The sequence below is a fragment of the Rhododendron vialii genome, chromosome 9a (genome assembly GCF_030253575.1).
Source record: "Rhododendron vialii isolate Sample 1 chromosome 9a, ASM3025357v1".
NCBI lineage: Eukaryota > Viridiplantae > Streptophyta > Magnoliopsida > Ericales > Ericaceae > Rhododendron > Rhododendron vialii.
Window position 1 is genome coordinate 38,369,558 of NC_080565.1, and position 22,579 is coordinate 38,392,136.

A 22,579-nucleotide genomic window follows, 5' to 3' on the forward strand; every position below is an offset into this window, starting at 1 on the left:
GCAAATTGTGAGCCTGAAACGGTTTGCCAAATGTAACGGCAACCGGTTGGAAAATTACCTATACATGGCTTTGACTCAGTCTTATTACCACTCGAATGGTAATCTTAAAATCAAAACCCTATCTAGATAGAACACGAACAAGATCTTCAAAAACATGGTGACCATGTGTAAAACGGCGTCGTTTGTCTTAAGGAGAAAATAAAAAGAACCGACTATTTGCAACTATAAATTTTCTGAACGTAACATGTTTATACTATGGTACACATTAACGTGCATACGAAAACAGACTAATTTGTGGTTGCAAATAGTCCGGCCAATAGAAAACGTCTCTCTTTCTTCCCCACGTTCTCCATCGTGCTCCCGTTCTCCATATACCAAAACCCTCTCTCTCTCTCTCCAGGTTTGATTTCTCCCCGGTTCTCCCTCTGTGCAGTCCTCGTCTTCCAAGCTGTTGGTCCTTTCACTGATCATCCGTACGAGATATCTTGGGTTCGTGCGATAGGTACTCGAAGGAGTTGGCCACCGTAACGATCGGCAGTCGAAGGAGTTGTCTACGACAACAATCGAACAACTGTTTTAGGTAAATCGGCTTTACATTCATCTAGCGTTTGTTTGCCCAACACTGTTGGGTTCATTGGAAGTCGATTTACTTAACTGCGTTTTGATGTGATTTCGATTTTGAACCATGAAATCTGTTATTCGTTGGAAGTCGATTTACTTAATTGGTTTTTGGTTGAGGGATGGGTTTGTATTGCATTGGGGCATTTGAGGTCGTCATCTGGTATAACTTAGGTCGATTTTGAATATTTCTCCTACTCCCATTAGTTGAAATGCCCAACGGCTCTGAATCGTTCTACCGAGGTTGTAATTAATCTCAAGAGGTCTGAATCATTCAAAAGAAGAAGCACAGTCCATTTCCATATGGTCATAAATATGTCCTGTATTTTAGAATGCCTTGGTCCGGACCCATATTGTAGTTCTGTGCTCGCAGTTGACTTGCTCCTTTTTTTTTTCTGTTGAATGGCTTGCTCTATACCACTGGGCATTTTTTAAACAAAAAAGAGCTATTCATTGGACTAATTGAAGGTTACTAGTTTCATTGGACTAATTGAAGTTGCTAGTTTATGATGTGTAGCTAATTGTTTTGTAATGTCTTTAGTGTTTGTGTCCATTTGTTCTCTTTTGGTGTTGGCTATGTTGGCCTTGTTGTATAAGTCTGGATTAGGAATTGAATCCCGAAGGTGGATGTATTATATAAGTTCTTGTTTCAAAACTATGGTTGTCTATGTCTATGGTAAACTACTTGTTTCAAAACAAGAAAATTTTGTTGTCTTTGATTTTATTCTACACGTTTCTTAAGAGGATCAGTTTTTATTTGAGTTTGCTGATATACATAGAAATGAATTGTTTCTATTATGGCACTCCATTGTTTGTTGGGAAGATATAATTCTTGGGGATTCATAGCTACTTGTTTCAAAACAAGAAAATTTTGTTGTCTATGGTTTTATTCTACGCGTTTCTTAAGAGGATCAGTTTTTATTTGAGTTTGCTGATATACATAGTTATGAATTGTTTCTTTTATGGCACTCCAGTGTTTGTTGGGAAGATATAATTCTTGGGGATTCATAGCTTCTCTAACATAGCTAGTGGGAGGATTGTCTTAGGCAACTTCTTGTATGTAAAGCAGCGGGTTTCTCTTTAGAATGGTTAAAAATATTTGTGAGGTACCAAGTAGGTCATCAAAGTAATTAAGAAAAGGTATGACCAGTTACTTTCCTAAATATGCTAGGCTCAAGAAGGATAACGAGTCTGAATACATAGGCAGTTTGAAATTCTCCTTAGCTGCAACTGCCTTTCCTCTTTCTGAGCCGCAGTGGTTGGCGGAGACACGCTGCTGCTGCAGATGTCAACGTATTGGAATCAAACCGTATAAATGGAAGCGCTAATGGAGTATAGGAAGTGAAACCAAAACAATCACTTGTAATATATGCATGAAAGTCAAGAAAACTGCATACAAAAAAGCGTATGTCTCCCTAATCCAAAGAAATGAAAGTAAGCACTGTCATTACCAAACAAGGAATGAAATGCTCCATTTTTGTAAAGATTGATGATCGTGTATTCCTCCTGCTCTAGCTACATCATGATACAAAGTGGTGTGGCTATTGTGAGCAAATCTATCATGAATGTTGACTATTTATTCTTGGCTTAGTTGTCAAAGTTGCTGGATGTAGTTATAGTTTGGTACCCTGTGCGACTGTCAATAGAGTTGGACTCATAGCATAAGGTTGTGTATCACAATTCATTCAGTGTAGGTTCTGCAAATCTGTAGGGGTAGGGGGGAAAAGTACAATCAGTAGTTAAGGATAGAAGAAAATAATCACATGCTCATGTTTTTGTAATTTTCCCAGGCAATTGTAGTATAAGAAACTGGTGAGGCCCGATGACAAACATGTTAAAGAATGGGGCTCTTTTCTGAAAAACAAAATGTGCATTTCACTTTACATTCAAGTCCCTGTATTTCAAAGGCTTACACTAGAACTCCATTGAGATTCTTAGTAGGCAGCAGCGAACGCAGAGAGAGAGAGAGAGAGATGCAGCACAGGAAACCAGCAGTTGGTAATGGAAGACCATCGGGAACGGACGGCTCTGATTTCTCCTACCGCATGGTCGTCGACTCCAGTAAGCTTCCCTTCGATCTTTTCTTCCCTCCAGTCCATCTGATTAGTATTTGTTTTGTTGTCATCTTTTCCCAATTAGTGTTTAATGGCTTTGTAATCTCGATTATCACTGGCGTTAACCGTAGGGTATACAAAGGTAGCCAAAGGAAAGTCTCGTCTCTCTGCCCTCATCTTCACTCAGGTACTTCTCTCTCTCTCTCTCTCTCTCTCTCTCTCTCTCTCTCTCTCTCTCTCTCTCTCTCTCTCTCTCTCTCTCTCTCTCTTCATATGTATCTCAGTCACACGTAAACACAGGCGTATAAAATACAGACATCCTTGTACATCATAAATCCAAAGGATGTGGGTTTGAATTGAAGGGCTTCAATAGTATGAGCCAAATTCGTTTTCCATATTCATTTACCTCTTCTGTGGTTATTATGCTTACTGAATTCCCTTTCTCTTGTTTGAAACCCATTTTGATGTCATTTTTTTAAGAATTTGATCATCGAGGCCTTGGCGATGCTTGGCATCTTAAGCTTTAGTGATTTACCACCTCATTACCAGTGCCCCATTGTAATCAGAAAAGAACTTCTAATCCTTGGAGTGGATCACAGATTAAATTTCAACAAGTTACTTGTTGAGATGGCAAAGAAGGGAAAATTTTGAAATAGAATATGTAATTGTTAGGTGTTAAGTTTTCTTTTTTTGGGTAAATATTAGGTGTTATGTTGTTTAGCCAACAGGAGTGTTATAAAACAGGGAATTAATAGGCGATTAATCGTTGGCGGGGCCTATTTGATTAGGTCCGAGTAACGATGGTTTGAGTAACGATTAATCGCTCGAAGGTGGCCGACTAGCGCCTAGCGACTTTTAGAACATTGGCCGGCAGGAATATATATAGCTATTTATGAGGGAAAAAAGAGTATGATTGTGGCATAGATGATTTTCTCGCAGTCTTACACTTGAATGATGCCACTTAGGGTACGACACTTCAACGCAGTCAGGTTTGTAGAAACTTTCCAGTAAGTTGAGAATTCTTAAATCAGTGACCTAGTTGAGGCAATTGAGGTCTCAAAACATTAGAGAAGCTAGTGGGTTGATGTGCACGTAGATATATTTGTGGTAATAAAGATCTAATGACTTTCTTGATGCCTTACTCATTGTAAAACTTGATCATCTTTGAGTGGGTACGTTTGACTGCTTTGCTCTTGAACATTTCTTTTTCGCTTTCTGAAACCTCTAATTTTCTTGAGTAGGTTACTTCAATGCATTTTCTATAGATGGTTGGATTTGTATAATGCAGGCTATTGTACAATTGGTAGGAGTGGTGAGCTTATTGCTATCAATACCAAAGGGGGAGGGTCCTGACACACTTGCTATTTCGTCCACAGCAATCAGCTTTCTCTCTTTCTTAGTGGGAGAATTAGGTTGATGAGATGTACCTATACTCTTAAAGTTGCTTCACAGTTGTAGATTGTTGTAGAACTTACTTTTGTTTTTGGCTACTTGTTATATGAAGGCCGAAGGCGTAGCAGAGTGAACTTTTTGAGGTTTTACATGTTCGCCTCATCTATAGCAGTAACGATTTCAATTGCTCGTGTTGGTAGCAGTAATTTCTTGGCTGAGGTAAGAAGGTTCACTCTTTACCATATTTTGATTAGAATGTTACGTCCAGGAAAATGTTGGTTACGGACGACATTGTATTTCTATAATTCCCTCCTTTTTCTTATTTTGGCATTTAGAAGTTGAGGTAGTTGTTTGAACAACTAGAGAAGATCGTTATAGGATTGAAAAACTATTTGTAGGACTTAATATTTACTTGATATTAGAAGTATGACATTTTGGACTTTACTCTAGATGTTTTCTTGCTCTCATGGGGTTTACATACTTAGGTTTTGTGCAACATGCATTTTGTGGTTCCCCGCCATTTTTGATGTCCTTCTGTGCGTTACCCTTTCCTGGCAGTGCTGGCGCCCTTATACACTTATATTACGTTCTCTACTTCTACAAGTTTACTAGATCAGATCAATGATTATTGATTGGCCTTTGGAATGAGACTGGCAAATCTCCCATTGTGTCAGACCTGGTCTTGTCGTATTGTCTGTACTGATCGTGATTATGTGTTATATTTGTGGTTGGACCTCTGAAATTCTTGTTTGTAGTACATTGACGTGTTAAATCAGTATTAAGTTTAAAATTTTGCTGGTTGTTGGACGGAAATCGCAGGTTATCCGAGATCAAAGTCGGTGGGAAACAAAAAAGTTTGAACTGTTCAATATAGCAGGTGTTCTTCTTGGTGAGATGCATACCTTTCATGCTGATTTACCATTAAAACTATATGCATGTATTTCTATGGCATTTTTTTGTTGGCGGCTTGAATTTTGTTGTCTTCAATGTTGACAGGTCTACTGTTACAAATTTTTACGGTCAGTACAACGATTTCTCTTATTCATAATATGTCTCCTCCCAAGAGAGCTTCTTGATGGCTTTTTGTAACTTCTGCTTCCTCAGCATGTCGCAATGGGTATGCTGCTCTCTTTTACTTTTGTTTTCAGTTTTTCGTTATTTCTTCAGCTCCTTTCCTGCAACATGGATTTTAAGGATTGAGAAATATTGTTTAATACTTCAATGATAGTTTCCTTGGTTATCTTCCCGAGACCTTTGCTTATTTCATTTTTTGAACATCAACCCTTGTTAAATGACCATGATGACTTTTCAGTGTTGTTTAGACATGGTTCCGGTGCGAGGGATTATTCGTTTCTCTCCTACATGTCCATCTTAAGTTCTTGATGTTTCATGTTGCAATTCTGAACATGGAACTTATGACTTGCAAACATGTTAATTATGATCCTCAGTGTTATTTAATTTATCAAATAATCTTGCGAAACACTGCTTTATTTATTTAAAAGATGAAGCAGAGAGTTGTCATTTTTTGCAGTGTGAAATCAAGTGAATGGGAACATATCTTATAGCTTAATTTTACATCTGTTGCTCTGTGTGAGCTCATCATCGATGTTGTGATCTTCTTCTTTTAATGCAGCATTGCTCGAATCTTAGTATATTAGTATATTCCACTTGTGGATCTATTTGTTGGTTGGAACCCCAAACCATTTACAGTCGAAGAGAACAAACCCGCAAACTTTTATTTGATTCAATGGAATATTACAACTCCACTTGAATATCTCTCTCTCTCTCTCTCTCTCTCTCTCTCTCTCTCTCTCTCTCTCTCTCATATGACACACCAATATATAGTTTCCAGTCTTCAGCTACAAAGTGAGGCCTTTGCATCACCTACTTTTTGGTTTGCTCTTAGCACCGTAGAAATAATTGGAGATACTTTGCCTGGAGGTGCATCGTGTTTGTGCTTCATGGTTTCATTTTGTTGACACCATTTTATATGGTTATTTGCTTCCTTGGCACCTTACCGAGGAGTTACCTTAGAATCTTTCTTGTTTTTACTTGGTGGCGGTGGTTGAATGCTTTTTTTTAACCTTGCGCAGCTTCTTCCTACCACAGTTCTTCTGCCTTGCGTACTAGCAGGGAGCTATTGACAGATTATTATTTGGATTCTTCTGCCATCTACGAAATTTTGGGCTTTACTTTCAAAGATTGGTATGGCCGACTTGTGTTTCACCCGCCTTGCTCAGACCCACAATTTCCAGCACCAAAGCCTTTCTTTAGTGGTAACGTACTTGATATGGCTGTATACTAGTCTCAAATGACTCGCATGTTTCCTCGCTACAAATTCTCGCCCTTTAGAGAGATTCTTGATGGCTTTTTGTAACTTCTACTTTTTTGGCATGTCTCAATGGGTACACTGCTCTCTTTTACTTCTGTTTTCAGATTTTCTTCATTTGTTCAGCTCCTATTTTGCAACACAAGTTCTGGGTATCAAGTACTTCAATGAAAGTTTCTTTGGTTATCTTTATGAGACCTTTTTAAAGAAGCATGATTCTTTTCAGTAATTTATGTTTGTCTCGGAAGAAAATTTTCGGTGATTCTGGTTTAGATATGGTTTCAGCCCGAGGGATTCTTCTCGCTATTATGTGTTCAACTTCTAATTTCTTGATGTTTCAGGATATGAACTAGTGAACCATCTATGATTTTTGAGCAAACCAAATCATCCCAATATTATATCAAACCCAGCCAAAACATACACAATACAATAAGGGGACACTATCGGTTCCAAAATATAAAACTAACAAAAGAAAATTAAAACAAAAAACAGAAAGAAAAACAGGAAAAACAGAAAAAAAAGAAAAAAAAAAAAAAAAACCCGCAGGGAATCACGACGCCAGAGCCGGACCCGTTGAACACACTCGTGAGGATGGGTTGGAGAAGCCGAAATTGAGAGGCCAGGTAAGAACACGGAGCAAGCCCTCCTGGATGACCTGCCGCTCCAACTCGAACTCTTCCCGCCGCAAACTGGAGGCAGAAACCGCTGCAGACGCCGTCTTCGTCACTGGTACTTTGATTCCAAGATCTAAAATTCCAGATCTGGTTTCTGAGTTCAAAAATGAAGGAGAGAGTGGGAAATCTCAATTCTCAAAGGAGAGAATCTCAACTACCTCACAATCTTGAGCCGGACGAGCAGAGAAGGAGAGGAGAGAGGCTGGAGATGGGGGATTGAGTCGTGAGGAGGAAGGAAGTGGGTGGGGAGGGGCCGAGAGAAGGAAGGAGGCGGGGAAGGGGGGTGGGGAGGGGAGGGGAGGACCCACCCCAACTCTCTCTACCTTGCGTTCTCTGGACGCCTGAACAGTGATCCAATAATACACAACCATCTATGATTTATGCAGATGGAAATTGCGATTTTCAGAGATATTGTTAACTCGTCAATTTATCTTACAAAATAATCATCCCGATCCATATTTACCACTGAAACCAAACACCCACTTCTTAAATTGATCAGGACTGTAGAAACACCATGTACACACTAACACTGGTAGTTTCTCGAGCTGGGCCTTGGGTAGCAGCCAACAATTATTGACCAAATCCAAGGCATTGATAGTCAAATGCGCGATATTCACAATCGGTTCCCTCACTAGGTTCTTGACTTTGCTGCTGACCGCTTTCGGAAAAGCCTTCAGTGTGAGTGTCCTCGTTCGTCATGGCGGCGCTGACCTAGGTCTGGATGTTGTTCATCGTCAGATCGAAAATGGAGCCCTTGAGTTGACTCATCTCCCCCATAGATCTCCTCAACTAGTCCACTGAGTCGCTCAGCTCCTCGAAGCAGTGGCATGACGGCTACTTCTCTGGGGCTCAGGCCGTGGCTTTGCGACAACTTTGTCATCATCGCAGAAGTGGATTGAGTGTTTTGAGTGTCTCAGAGAGGCGGTGTGAACTAGAAGCTGAGGGCTAAAGCGGTCGCACCTCGAACTATAGCTCATGACCGGCTCTGGTTGCAGATAACTTCCATGGAACCCTTTTCCAGAAACAAAAACCAAGGGATCACCAACTAAAATGGGAACCCCTAATCTTGCCCTTATAAAAATACATATTACTACTTAATAACTCTATGCTGTCCAATAAAAGTATGCAACATAAAATTAATCAATCACATCTGCTATTGGCCATCACCCCGTCAAAAAAAATTCACATCATTATTTACTGAAACAACAATGAAATGCCAACATGATTGTTCACTTGAACAACAATGGAAACCAACAAGCTAATTTCCCCAATCAATATGTTATCGCTACGACCAAACACCTGGATCTTTTCTCGTAAGTGATCGATGAATCTTATCACTTATGAGTTTCTTTCGAATAATCCATATACTGGGAATTACAAGATGAACGATTCGACACACACTTACACTTGGATTGGACCCTGCAACCGTAAATTGAGGGCTGGAGAGAATCCCGGTTCGACACACAACTAAGCATTATACTATAATCATGTACGCAACTAGCACTAGTGATTTCCCGAGCTGGGCCTAGCCACGGGTAGAAGCCAAATTGTTAACCAAAGCCAAGGCATTGCTAGTCAAATGTGCGGTATTCACAACCTGTCCCCTCAGGACGTTTTTCACATCGCCGCAGTTGATTCGACTCCCATAATTACAGTTGACCGGTTTGATGATCGCCTTACTTTCGGAAAATCCTTGAGTGCACGTGTCCTCGTTCGTCATGGCGGCGCTGACCCAAGTCTGTATGTCGTTCATCGTGAGATCGAAATTCGAGCCCTGGAGTCGGCTCATTTCCCCCAGAGAGTTCCTCAGCTGGTCCACCGAGTCGCCCAGCACCTCCACGCAGTCGTGCATGGCGGCCACCTCTCCGGGGCTCAGGTTGCGGCTCTGCAAGAGCTTTGTCGCCATTGCGTAAGTGGATTGAGTGTTGTTGAGCGTCACCGAGAGGGCAGTGTGGGTTAGAAGCAGAGGGCTTGTTTGGATGACGCTGGCGTGGGTTGCAAGTGTGGTGTAGCAAAGTTTGGGGTAAGTCGTTGAACTGCATGATGTTTTGATGAACTCGATGTTGTTCGTTCCTCTGGCCACCACCGGCCGGGCAGCCGAGGTTGAGGTAATGTATGTGGTAAATGTGACAAGAATGAGAAGAGGAATGAGAAAATGATTAGAGCATGAACCTGCCATCTCTCTCTCTCTCTCTCTCTCTCTCTCTAGTTCTCGACAGACTCTGAGGGTGAAGAATGGTATGGTGGAAGTTGGAGGGAAGGATTTGAATTTATAGGAAGGGATGGATCGTACAATAATTGAAGAAAATATCTAAAGGGGAAGTTCGTTAGTGGCCAACTCAGGCCATGTGGGGGATTAGAGCATGTGCATAACGAGGAAAGCCTATAGGGGTAGCACTATAGATTCCTGTGTCTGATCTTTTGACGCCTACGTGTTTCTCTCTCGGTCTCAGATTTAAGAGTTTTTTTTTTGGGTTAACTCCTCTCTTTCTTTTCGCTCGACTTTCCTTTATCACTGATTCCTCTTTGCCGCTCCACCTCCATCATCGCTGTTGAGTCGGCGTTCATGGTTATGGCTCTGGTTAACATCTCGAGGTCGTCGAACATTCATGATTTGTTGTCGGGTACGCAATGGTTCTGCTGGTGACGGATTAGGATGTTTTGAGAACTTGATTGAATTTTCAATCAAAACTTACGGTGAAAGTGTGTGTTTTTTATTGGAAAAGAGATGTCTGGCTTGGGACTGAGTCCTCACCTTTGTGATTGTTTGGTTTCCTATTTAGAGACGCGTCTTTTATTTAATATATTTTGATTGAGATTATAATAGGAAATTGAAATCTACATTCTCTTTTTTGACATCTACACTCTCTTTTTTGAATTTTAGTGTTGAAAGTGTATGTAATTTTTTTGCTAAAAAACAAAAAAAAGGAGTGTAGATGTGAAAAAAAAGAGTGTAGATTTCAATTTCCTTATAATATCATCTGTTATCGTTTTGGAAAAAAAACACGTAAGCTTCAAAAGATCAGACAAAGGAATCTATTGTGCTACCCTATAGGCTTAGCCATGGGACCGTGAGTCCTGAGATTAAGGTGGATTACTAATACCTCCTGGGACATAGTATTATCAATCCAGTCCGGAGTCCCTCCAATACAATGACGAAAGTACCCATGACTTTCTCAACTAATTATTCTTTGTTTGGTTCTGTGACTATCTTATGGCTCATATATGAGGGTTCTAAAGTTAAAAATTAATTATGACCCTTTAGAATAAAATTATCAAAAAAATAAAATCTTCGCACTGGTTCAAACGGATTGAAAATTGGAGCACTTAATTTTTTTAGACTGTTTATATATTTAAAAAATATGGTTAAAAAATTAAGTGTTCCAATTTTTAATCCGTTTGAACCGGTGGGAAGATTTTATTTTATTTTTGATCATTTCATCCTAAGGAGTCATAATTCATTTTTTTAATTATATGTTATCCTTCAGTTTTGCATAAGGGTAAAAATGGAAATGTTTACTATTAATCCAATCTTATCTCATGTGAAACAAACATGATATTAATAATCTTATCATCTAATCTCATTCCAAACAAACATATTCATTATCAATCCCTTTTCATTATCAATCTCAATCATAATCTCATCTACTTACGAATCTCACCCCTCTAATACTTTTATCAAACAAGACCTCAATTATCAATTCATTGTACCGTCCACCCCTTCCTATAAGTTTCGATCTCAAATCTGAAATTGAGAGAGAAAATTCTCACTGAAAAAGATGAGTTATTGAAAGCGAAAAAATCATCACTGTGGGAAAGAAAAACATAACTATCGAAAGATAAAACCCTCTCATTTCGCCGCCGCATAAAGGTGGTGAAAACCATAGAGTGAGGGAGGGGAAGGAAGAGAGGCGACTATGGTTTTTTCAGAGGGAGAGAGAGAGAAAGCCAACCTATTTAGTAGAAAATCTTTTATTTGAATTAACACCTATGTGGTTTCAACTCGAGGGCATTTTAGGGGATTGGGTTTTCTAATCTTTTGTCCGGGTAAATGCAAGAAACCTAATTCGAAGGTGGGTAATAGAACCCTCAATAAGAATCAAATTGATCATGAACTATTCGCGGAGAAAGAAAAATCTTTCCGCTTATCTTATCCCTTTCTTCTTTGGTTTTCGCTACTTAAACCAATTGCTCATTTCATATGCATGGACCCAAATTTACTACTCCGTCACACTATGATCACTATTGCCATGCTATACTTACCATCATCACACCAGGAATAACTAACACCATACCAAAATTTACTAACACTACACCAGAATCACTAATGTCATTTTTTTCCCCTTTCTTGTAGAAACATACATCGGAAAAGTAACTATAATTGCAAATATATAACTGGATTAATGTACGAGTTAGTCTCACTATAAATAAACGAATCTGGCTGAGTATCGTAATTAGAATCTAATTGCAAGTGAGTCAATAATACGTCAAATACCCCATCCGTCTACAACTCTCTATATATACTTCCTCGTATTTGATACTCCTATACCTAGTTGCAACTGTGAATTGAATTGAGAGGCCAACAAATTCGGCCCCAGTAATAGTAGACTCTCATTGGATCCATGTGGCCAAGAATGATGAATGGAGAGACGTGTGTGGCTGAGAATTGATATGGAAAAGCTGATTTGGACCGATGAGAGAGATTATATATGACAACCTTAATCATGATGCGACATGTAAATGCTTCTTGGCGTTTCGTTTTCGAAAACACTACAGTCTTCGATCGGGAAGGTCGGTGACCGGCCACTGATCCTATATGGGGTTCATTCCGAGCCCCGCATGAATGATTCAAGCCGCTCAATAATTTAAAAAAAAAATTGAGTGGGCTATGTGTGAAATAAGCTCAATTCGATGTGTGTATGTGCTCGATCTGAGCTGTTCCAAAATTAGATGATCCGAGCTGTTTAAAAATGAAAGTTTGGAACGAGCACATAGACACATCGGATTGAGCTTATTTCTCATGTAGCCCACTCGATTTTTTTTTTAAAATTATTGAACGGCTCGGATCATTCGTGCGGGGCCCGAAGTGAACCCCACACGCGGTCCGTGACTATAGCACTGCTCTTTGGTTTTAGAAAAATATCTCTGTCCTCATTAAAGTAGGCCCCCAGTCTTGGGTCACCTTTGGGTTTGAGTTAGCAAAGACTATTGGAGGTTAAAGAGATTAGTTCTGCAGTGCACACAAATTGACTTGGGAATCACTCCTCATTACCAAGAATGATGAATGGAGAGACGCATGTGGCTGAGAATTGATATGGAAAAGCTGATTTGGACCAATAGGAAAGATTATATGAGAACCTTAATCATGATGTGACATGTAAATGCTTCTCCGCGTTTAGTTTTAGAAAAATATACATGTCCTCATCAAAGTAGGCCTCCAAGTCCTTGAGGCCACCCAATGCATAGAAACCTTTTGGGTTAACAAGCGGTGCACACAAATTGGTCCGGGGGACCGCACTTCATTAAAAAAAAAAAAAAAGTAGGCCCCCCCAATGATAATGCCCTCCATCAGTTTGTGTGGCAAATCAGGTTTAACATAATTATTGGAGGCTCACATCCGATGGAAATGGAAAAATATAGATATAATGGCATAGCTAGGAATAATCACAACATTTTTTTTAATGATACCTGGAGTAATTTCATTCTGATGTTTAATTAATTCAGTAATCTTGTGCATGAAATAATTATGGTACATCCGATGGAAATGGAAATGGAAATGGAAATGGAAAAATATAGATATAGTGGCGTAGCTAGGAATAATCACAATATTTTTTTTAATGATACCCGGAGTAATTTCATTTTGGTGTTTAATTAAATCAGTAATCTTGTGCATGAAACAATTATTTCAAAAATTCATCGAAGTCAAACATTTTTTTCTTTCAATGATTGAGCTAGGAATCCTAGATTCTTGATTGAATATGTCATCAAGAATCACATTCCTCTTATCGTTAAAAAAAAAAAAAAAAAAAATCACGTTCCTCTTCTTGTCTCTTCTGAACATAGGAATCATGGAAGTATGGCATCACATTCTCATTCCCGTCTCTTCCAAACGTCGAAATCATGAAAATAAAGCATCACATCTCCATTCTTCTTGAAGATTCCCGCCATTCAAATTAGGTTAATTAATGGCTCAATTTCTTCCCTTCAAATTGTTGAACTAATTCTAGCACCATGCTTATGAGGCCTCCAACCTTAGTGGTCTGGGCCTGAACCGAGTCCTTAATCTTCCCATCCAAAGTTTGGCCCGAAAACCCGCCCACACAAGCCCTCACCTGATTTAAGGCCTCGTTTGTCCAAGTTTCTACATTGCTCTTGTGCCATGAAAAGTCCTCACCTTGGGCTTGGCCCAATTTCTCGAGCTCACGAGCCGATTGGCTGAGCCGGTCCACAGTCTCCGCGACCTGATCCAAACAATCCTTCAGGGCTCCATACTCCATGGGCTTTAGGCCTTTCATGTTGGTCAGCTTCAACATGTTTGCCTTCGTTGTCTCCACCCGGGCCAGGGCCTCTGTCAAAGCGGTTTGAACCAATCGGTGTGGGCGTTCTTGGATTTCCCTGGCGTGCTTCGATAGAGTTCGGATGCAGACCGGAGGATAGGTGGTGGCGCTGCACGAGGCCTCGATGAAAGTCATGGGATCCACCAACTCGGTTGTGGTGTCGTTGGCCGCGACGGCAGTGTAGGATAGCGACACAATTAGGGCAAGCAAGGGTAGGGATGTTCTAGCCATGATTGAGAAGATAACGTTTTGGATCGTGAGAAAAAGTGAGATGAGATCTTTGGGAGGCCTCAATGACAAAATTTATAGACGATTAGAAGGCTAATTACTTGCATTGTTTACCATGTTTCAACCGTAATGAGTTGTACATTTTGTAGACCCTCTCCAAATAGATATCTCGCTAGCAAATTTTACAAGTCAATTGGTTATGGCAGCATTATGAGCCGTTTGTTATTAGTTACTAGGAACCGTAAGTTTGTTTGTACAGGTTAGATATTGTCTTCTTGTTTTATTTAAGCTCATCCATTCAGAAAATAGTTTTTAAGTAACAATAGTCAAACCAAAAATTCTTCCCTTCAAGCTGGCATTTAGGGTTTTTTTTTTTTTTTTGGCATTGTTTGCCATGTTTCAACCGTAATGAGTTGTATATTGGTAGATCGCCCCAAATAGAATTTTACAAGCAAATTGGTCATGGTAGCATTACGAGCCGTTTGTTATTACTCCCTCCGTCCCTTATTTATAGTCCGGTATTTCATTTTGGGCTGTCTCTTAATAAGTGTCCATTTTGTAAAGTTAGTGGGTAAAAGTTGATGAATTGTCTATTTTGTCCCTAAAAATAAATTCCATTTTAAAAAATAAGTGAGTAAAAGTGTAATGATGATGGGTAAGTAGGGAAAGTGGAGGAAAAAGTTGATGTGATAGGTATAATGATGATGTCTTTTTAATAAGTTGAAATTACGAAGCAGGACACTTAAAAAGGGACGGAGGGAGTAGTAAGTAGGAACCGTAAGTTTGTTTGTTTGTTTATTAGCCAAAACTACCGTAAGTTTGTTCGTACAGCCTAGATATTGTCCATTCAAAAAATAGTTTTTAAGTAACATTAGTCAAACCTTACACTTTGCCTTTAAAAAAAAAAAAAAAACTTACAATTCTTCCCTTCAAGCTGGCAATAACTTGGCATTTAGGCTTCTTCTTTTATTTGGTAATGCGGGGTGTTCCAGCCTCCTAGGCCAGCTTGTGCGCTCTCGGCTTAATTTTTAAAGTCCCTCCTACAGTCCTTTCACATACTAATGCGTGGGGTGAGACGGACCTTAAAATTACTAGCAAGGATAATTAAACTTTAAACCTTATGCGGGAACAAACTCCTAAGTTCGGGGATTACTTATTAGCCAACCCCTTGGGTTAGCTTTTAGGCATTGTCCTTCATCTAGAAGTGATGTTTGAAAACTATAATAGTTTAGCTCCGTGAAGAGACCTTGAGATAATTAAGGTGGCAACCCTACCATAAGACAATCGGATGATTCCTTAATACTGGCTAATTAAAATTAAATGTGTTACCTTAACCTGGATCAAAGAATCCGAAGAGAATGAGAGTGGGAGACTGTAGGGCATTAAAGTGAAGGACCCATGTTTGTCGAAAAAAATCAATGTGATCTCACTTCCGCCACTCTGTTTTCTTCGTTGATGAGTTTGGAGTAGGCCCTCCCTCTATTTATTATCATAAAGTCTACCCGATCATCCTGTTTCATCGCTCTCAATCTCACCGACCAAAAGTGTTTTGGACAGTGCGGATTTTAAAAGACTCTTCCAGAGAAGAGTTAAACTCTTTCCTAAAAAAAGTTTATTTAAAATCTGGACGATTAATTGATTGTCGAGACGAACGGTGAGATTGAACGCTACGATAGGAGAGCGGTGAAATGGGGCGGCTGTGGGGTAGCCTCGCTCGTTTATTGTTCATTCATTTCTTCCCTCTTATCTTTCGGCAATCTAGAAACCACGCTTCCGTTCACATGGTTACAGAGTGCCAAAAATTATGGAGTAGTAGGACATGACTACGTGGTCTTCCATGTCTGCTGGAGTATTTTAAAGCATCAGCTTTCACACTTACCAGTCCCGACCTGATTTTTGACTCTCTGCTCCTCAAGTCCTCCACCACAATCATGGTTCTACCCAACCTAATTTTGTTTTTTGGTTTTTATTGGTGAAATTCAAGTTTCTCAAACTCATGTTAAATGCAATAAAGCGGATGATGATTATCACTTGGCTACCGTTCTACTTGCGCATACAAAAAAAAAAATGATATCCCCATGTTTTAGGGATATGATCAAACTGCAAATCCGACCCCTTGGGAGTTGAGATAGTGATCGGAGGAGTAATAACTTCAAAAAATTGGTGAAATTTGGTCCTTTTGGATGTGACTTATGAAAACACCATTTAGGTGTTAGCACCTAGAACTATAAATGAACTGAGTCATTCGCGAACTGTTCGAGACTCGGTTCAGCAAGAGCTCGTTCGAGTTCGATTCGTCTGCTAAACGAACTGAACCTGAACTTCAATTTTAGGCTCGTTCTGTAAATGAGCCGAACTTGAGTCTAACGGTATTCGGCTCGGTTAGGCTCACGAACCTATACTTAAATTTAATTAATAATTCAATAGAGGTCTATTTGTAAATATACAAAATTTTAAGGTTGTATATATAATTCAATACTTATTTTTCTTACAAATTTTATACAATCAATGAGAGAGTTTGGGTTTGCTTGAATTTAATGAGCCGAGCCAAACCAAACTCGAGTCTTGACGAGCTCAATTCAAGCTTAGATTCTGCTCAGCTCAATTTGTTTGAGTTTAACGAGCCAAACTCGAGCCAAGATGTTCAGGTTCGAATCGAACTCGAGCCAGACTAATACCTTAACGAACCCAACTGAGCCGAACCCGAGCCTTGAAAAATTTTAACGAGCCAAACTCGAGCCAAGTTGTTCAGGCTCGAATCAAACTCGAGCCGAACTCAAGCCAAACTAGTACCTTAACAAACACGAGCCGAACTTAACAGGGTTCGATTCGGTCGCTCATGCTGCCTTCTTTTTTATGCTAAAGCTGGCAGATTTCAATTTTTACAGTAGTTATTAGTCAACTTCTTTAACCGATTTATGTTTTGATTCACTACTTCAATTAGTGTCCAGCCACTGTTTCCATTGATGGGCTATCACACATTCGTTTTCCTCCCGAAGAAGATCGCTGTCATTGTCACCCTAAACAAACACTGACCTCCGTATTACAACCCCGGAGGATAATCAACTGGATTGTGCTCAGACAACGACAAGTGCAACTTGCCTACACGCAAGTGAATATCCATAGTCCGTTAAGGGCATATTATCATTTCTGGACATTACTATTCCCGTAAAACAAGGACAAGACACCCATCCACCGTAAAAGACAATCGCTACGACCAAAACTCCGCCAACAGATGGAAAAACCTCCACGAAGGGAGGACTGCTTCAATCTAGAACAGGGGAAAAACTCAAATCTTCCGACCTCGCGTATTCGTTAGACAAGCAATCTTACAAACTGTAGAGGACAATATATCTGATTCACAAAATCAAAACCAATTCCAGCAAAACAAAACTGGCTTACATTAAAAGATACATACGTACAATCCACAGGAAAAACACACACAAAAAAAGTTGAGATTCGACTCTGAAACGCAGACTTAAGGCCTAAGACTTAGCGGCAAACTGATTGACCAAACCTAGTGCATTACTAGTGACTTGTGCAACATTAGTGACTCGAGCCCTGACCGAGTTCTTGATTCTACCATCCAGAGCCTGGCCCGAAAACCCGTCCAAACAGGTGTTTTCATCAGTCAGGGCAGCACTAACCCAAGTCTCCACGTTACTCATGTGCCACAGAAAGTCCTTCCCCTTGCTTTTACTCGCGGCGTTCAGCTCCTGGATCGACTTCTGAATCCGATCCGCGCTGTCTCCTATCTCTTCCAGACAGTCCTTGATGGCTCCGTACTCTCTGGCCTTTAGCCCTTTGAATTTGGTTAGCTTCGCCACGAACGCCCTCATTGACTCGGCCCGCGCCTGGCTCACTGACAGGGCCGTCAGGGCCAGTTGGCGCGGGCTCTGTTGGATTGCGCTGGCGTAGGCCGAGAGAGACTGGACGCATACCGCCGGGTATTCGGTGGCCTTGCACGAGGCCCTGATGAAGTTTTCCGAGGCAGCGGTGCCGGAAATGTACAACAGGGCGAGGAGCAGTGGTAGCAATGAGAAGTTTCGTGCTGCCATTTTTTTGGTATTGTAAAGCATGATAAAATGGGACTAAGGTTGATGTGGAAATCAGAGATGCGTGGGGCTCTTTATAGGCAAACTTGAGGGCCTAATTATATCTTTCGTGGGGCCTATGACTTTGCTTTAATTTAGGGTCGGCCCTTATTTTTCGAAGGTTCAAAGCAAAATTCAAATATTTGTTCTTGTACGAATCTTTATGACGCAGCGGAATTCTCGAAGAAATTAGTTGTGTACTAATCAAAACGAGATAGGTATTCGTAGTAACGAGCAGTTCTTAAATCCACAAGAAGAAAGACAAAAGTCTAAAATATTATTAATAAAAAGTTTTAAAAGTTGAATAGGTTACGGCCCTTTTTATAAGACCATAATCCCTAGAAATTCTACTGTAAAAGAAATCTTAAATCATGCCAAAACAAGCGGCATTAAAGAAAATATATTTTTTAATTAATTAAAATAAAATCCTAATTCTTGTAGACCAAGAATCCTAATAAAGGTAGAAATTAAAATCAAACTGAATACAGAAAGTTAATTATTATAACCTAAAAGAAAATATTCCTAGTCAAAATTTTATTCTAAAACAATAAAAATAAAATACAAAAACTCTCTATTTTTGTCCTACATCACTTCATGAGCAAAACATGAGGAGATAAAACTTTATGCACAAATTTTTTTTGACGGACTAATATTATAAAGGTAATAAAATCGGAGAGGGTTCGACAATTTATAAATTTGTTAGGGCCTAAAATGACCGCCGCACTTTAAACTTTAGCTCAGGGCCAGAGCCGCAGCTTTAATCTAACGTGCGCCGTGTGTGATGGTAGGGTTTGGCAAATGGGCAAACATTATTGAGGAGTGAGAAATGCACTAATCAAGCCATAATCTAAGGGATAAGACCAAGTCCTATTCATAGTCTAGTACTCTAGTCCACATAAATTTTTTGGAAATCTCTGTTGAAAGTCCACATTACAAAAATTGGTAAATCTTTGACGTTTTGGACAGGGGCAGGCAACAGCGAATACCGACCTGAGTAGCTGCTTTGGGAGCTTTTGAAGGTGGGCCGCACAGGAGTTTCTCGTTTAGCATTTCCAAGAGGACTGTCAAACATATTCATTATTCACACTTCTTTTCCAATAAAAGAACACTTCTTTTTATGCTTTTGTTTCTGTTTTCACTGTTGTTGATGGAGTATTTAAATTTATCTTCCATTTATGGAAGATCTCTTTATGGAAATGCTTGTTGAAAGTTGTTGGTTTGAAACTTAGGAATTTGTTCTTTCTTAAGCTCTCAGGCTCGATTATTGTCGGCAACAATCTTTGGAGTCACATTACACCCACACGTTTGCGAGCGAACTGGCCTAGTACACCCTACATCACAAAGAGAGAGAGATTGTAATAGAGTATTTTGAATAAGAAAAAAAGAGTGCAAAAAGCATTTCTCTTTCGATTCAAAGAATCAATTGCTCTCTCCGGTCCGTAAAATGAAGTCTTAAAAATATTACAATTTTTGCAAGAAAAACTCAAAAGTTTTTTAACAACTTACTGTACTAGATTCTAGATATCAATGAGTTCTTTTAAATTGTGAAAAAAGTTTGAATTTTTTATTAAAAAAAATGCATTATTTTGAAGTTATCGTTTTGCGGACCGGACCAACAATTTGGGACGAAGCGAGTATTTGTTATGATTATAAGGACTCCAATTGATCTTGGCATGGGGCTTAAGTGTTTGCTTCATTCTAAGATTTCAGATTCGATTTTTCTTACCAACAACTCTTGGGGCCACCTCACTCCCATTCATATGCGTGTAAAACAGCTACAGAAGATGCTGAAGAGATTAGTTCGAGGTGCGCACAAACTGACTCGAAACACCTTGTATTATAAAAAAAAAACCTAATGGCTCTGAGTCTCCGACAGGTATTGTCGCCTAGGCGCCATAATAAGGACCCTTGCCAAAATTTAAAGAACACCCCACGCGGAAAAATGAAGCAAAAGAGACAACTAATAAGACAACAAATCACCATCTAGATGGTAGTTCAGTTGGTGGGAGTCACCACCTCTCTTTAATACCTACGCTGGTTCGAGCCCCAGAAGGCTCATTTGTGCTGGTATTCGGTGGTGCCACTAATAGGCTTTATTTCAAACACGTATGTGGACCAAAGAGGGGCATTTCTTGCCGCTGTGCATTAGGTGGTGCCGTGGTGACGGCCCGATCTCACGAACGGTAGCTATGACTCGAACCGGACATTCCATTGGCGGGTAAGAAGCCCCTATGGTCACACCTAATGGGGAGTTACTACGCTGGTCGCTCTCTCCCACCCTTTTATGTTTATCAAAATAAATAAAAAATAAGACAACAAATCCGATCAATAATAATTGAGTGCAATAAGAGACAACTAGTCAGATCAATAATAGAGTAACTGAAGGGGGTGTTTGGTTCCCACATTTTCAACTTCTCATTTTTTATTTTTTACATTTTGGTTGTTTGGTAGCCCATTTTGGAAATGTATTTTGGGGAATGTGTTTTCAGTTTTTGGTTCTCATTAATAACTTTTTAGATTTTCCTTGTTTGGCACCTACTTTTGAAAATGAGTTTTGCCAAAATAAATTCACTGATTTTCCTTAACCAGGGCAAAAGTGAGAAGTAGGGGGAAAGGTACTTTTTGCATTAACAGGTTTTCCCATTTTAGGTAAAATGACCAAATTACCCTCATTGATTTTTACAAAATACAAGTTTACCCACACTAAACGTTAACTTAACTTACCGTTTTTTTTTTTTTTAATTTGGTTCTAGGGCTCTTTTAGGGTACTCATTGAAATACTTTAGAGCCAAAAATTATTATAATCATTTAGGATAAAATGATCAAAAAATTAAAATATTTGCATCGGTTTAAACGGATTAAAAATTGGAGTAATTAATTTTTTAATTACTCTTCTAAAATGCATTTTGATCATTTATCTCCCAAACACTACTCTTCTAAAATGCATTTTGCACATATCATCCAAACACTCACCAGGATTCAAAATACATTTTGACCATAATCTAAAAAGCCAAAAAGTCAAAATGCCAAAGATGAGAAGCCAAAAAGTAAGCTTCCAAACATTCTACCAAATTCAAAATACATTCGGACTAAAAAGCCGAAAAGCCTAAAAGTCAAAAATGAAAAGCCAAAAAGTAGGCTCCCAAACACCCCCTAAATCAGCCATTGATTGGAGTAGCGTTTAGCTTAATTTGCATGTGTCAATACCTCATGGCTCCTTAATTCAGCATCATCTGCATTCTTATGAACTCAACTTAAATTTAGAAGTCGTCCTTATTTAATTTTTTTTTTTACATTTGTTAGTTTTGCGGACTTTTATTTTGCTAAAAAGTGGTTATTTCTCAAAATATTTGGGTAAAAGTTAAAAAAAATTACTTTTTCAATTCTTGTCGAGATGAATCAATAACTCACAAAAATTTGGCTCAAAACTAACAAATACGGATAAAATTTTGAGATTTAAGTTTAAGTTAAGTTCATAAAAATGCAGATTATAGGTTAATCTTTATATCGAACTCCGGAAAAAGAGAGAGAGAGAGCTGGCTCCTCCCCAGTTTTGGTCTCTCCAAACCCCGTCCTGTTTGCATTTTTTGAGGATATCTACCTCCGTCCCAATTTAATTGTCACTTTTGAAAGTTCGTGTTACTTTTCAATTGATTATATCTTGTAATTTATAATGTTTTAGGTGATTTTGAAAACATTGTATTATAGAATAAATCGAGATCTATCAAACAATGTCCATATTAGATATAAAATTCATTACCAATTTATATATATAACTAATTTTTTTTATCCAGTTAGAATAGAACTCGAGCAAATAAATTGGGACGGAGGTAGTACCTGGTTGTAGTTATGACCCTGGACGTAAAGGTGTACACAAAATCATACTAATAGTATAATTTAAGGGGATTGGAACAACCGAAAGTAAAAGCACTTCTGAGTATAAAATTGACCAACATAATCCGTGTTTAAAAATTGTAACATTGTTAGCCTCAAGGATTATTTTGGTTGGTTGATAAATTTACTTCTTCACAAAATTGACTAGGGTTTAATTCTTGAGGCCAGACTGCAAGAAAAAAATAAATTTTCGTAAATTTTCTAGTCTCGGCATAGACAATTTGCCTTTAACTGGACCGGAGAGAGAATTACTTGAGTTCGCGTAGATCCGGACACACTTACCGCAGTGAAAATGAAACGAAAGAGTGGGCATAGAGTAGAAACACCTCGGCCCTTGGGATTGGTTATAACGTAGGCCGAGCCTTGGCCCTGAGTCTTTGTTCGTGCTTGGGCTAGTTTTCTACACCTCAAGATGGGCTTTCATTAGAACGTAACCCAATATAACGAGGCCGCATTGCAGCAAAATGTCCAAGACTCCAACCCAACTTCGGCGACAAATAAACAGAGCCGTTCTTGAATCGTTCAAGGCTCGATTTTGTAAGGACACATTTGAGTTTGATTTATATATTAAATCAACCGAACCTAAATCACAATTTTAGATTCGTTTAAAAAGTCAATTTATTTATTTTACTTAAAAGTGATTATTTCTCAAAATATTTGGGTAAAAATAAATTTTTTTAATTTTTCCGATTCGCCTCTTCGAGACGAATCAATAATCCGAAAAAGTTTGGCGCAAAAC

At 39.1% G+C, this 22,579-nt stretch overlaps 4 protein-coding genes across 5 annotated transcripts; 1 reads left to right on the forward strand and 3 right to left on the reverse strand.

Annotated features, from left to right (window-relative positions):
• Nucleotides 1-315: 315 nt before the first annotated feature.
• On the forward strand, nt 316-9,309 carry LOC131300052 (uncharacterized). Of its 2 annotated transcripts, XM_058325697.1 has the most exons (8): nt 316-580; nt 2,557-2,679; nt 2,804-2,859; nt 3,961-4,084; nt 4,177-4,283; nt 4,884-4,953; nt 5,061-5,181; nt 6,158-9,309. In XM_058325697.1, exons 2-7 carry the CDS (start codon nt 2,592-2,594, stop codon nt 5,138-5,140), a joined length of 525 nt encoding a protein of 174 aa, XP_058181680.1. In that variant the 5' UTR covers nt 316-580; nt 2,557-2,591; the 3' UTR covers nt 5,141-5,181; nt 6,158-9,309. The 2 variants fall into 2 exon arrangements, with proteins under 2 accessions (XP_058181680.1, XP_058181681.1); XM_058325698.1 differs by lacking the exon at nt 316-580 and having other exon boundaries at nt 2,526-2,679.
• LOC131300053 (21 kDa protein-like) lies at nt 8,241-9,246 on the reverse strand. Its single transcript, XM_058325699.1, has one exon. It carries the CDS (start codon nt 9,244-9,246, stop codon nt 8,593-8,595), a length of 654 nt encoding a protein of 217 aa, XP_058181682.1. The 3' UTR covers nt 8,241-8,592.
• A 3,805-nt stretch (nt 9,310-13,114) lies between the features above and the next one.
• On the reverse strand, nt 13,115-13,963 carry LOC131300054 (21 kDa protein-like). The gene has a single exon (XM_058325701.1). The coding sequence runs from the start codon at nt 13,853-13,855 to the stop codon at nt 13,250-13,252; it is 606 nt and encodes a 201-aa protein (XP_058181684.1). The 5' UTR covers nt 13,856-13,963; the 3' UTR covers nt 13,115-13,249.
• A 3,218-nt stretch (nt 13,964-17,181) lies between these two features.
• On the reverse strand, nt 17,182-17,974 carry LOC131300055 (21 kDa protein-like). Its single transcript, XM_058325702.1, has one exon. The coding sequence runs from the start codon at nt 17,929-17,931 to the stop codon at nt 17,338-17,340; it is 594 nt and encodes a 197-aa protein (XP_058181685.1). The 5' UTR covers nt 17,932-17,974; the 3' UTR covers nt 17,182-17,337.
• Between the last annotated feature and the right edge of the window lie 4,605 nt (nt 17,975-22,579).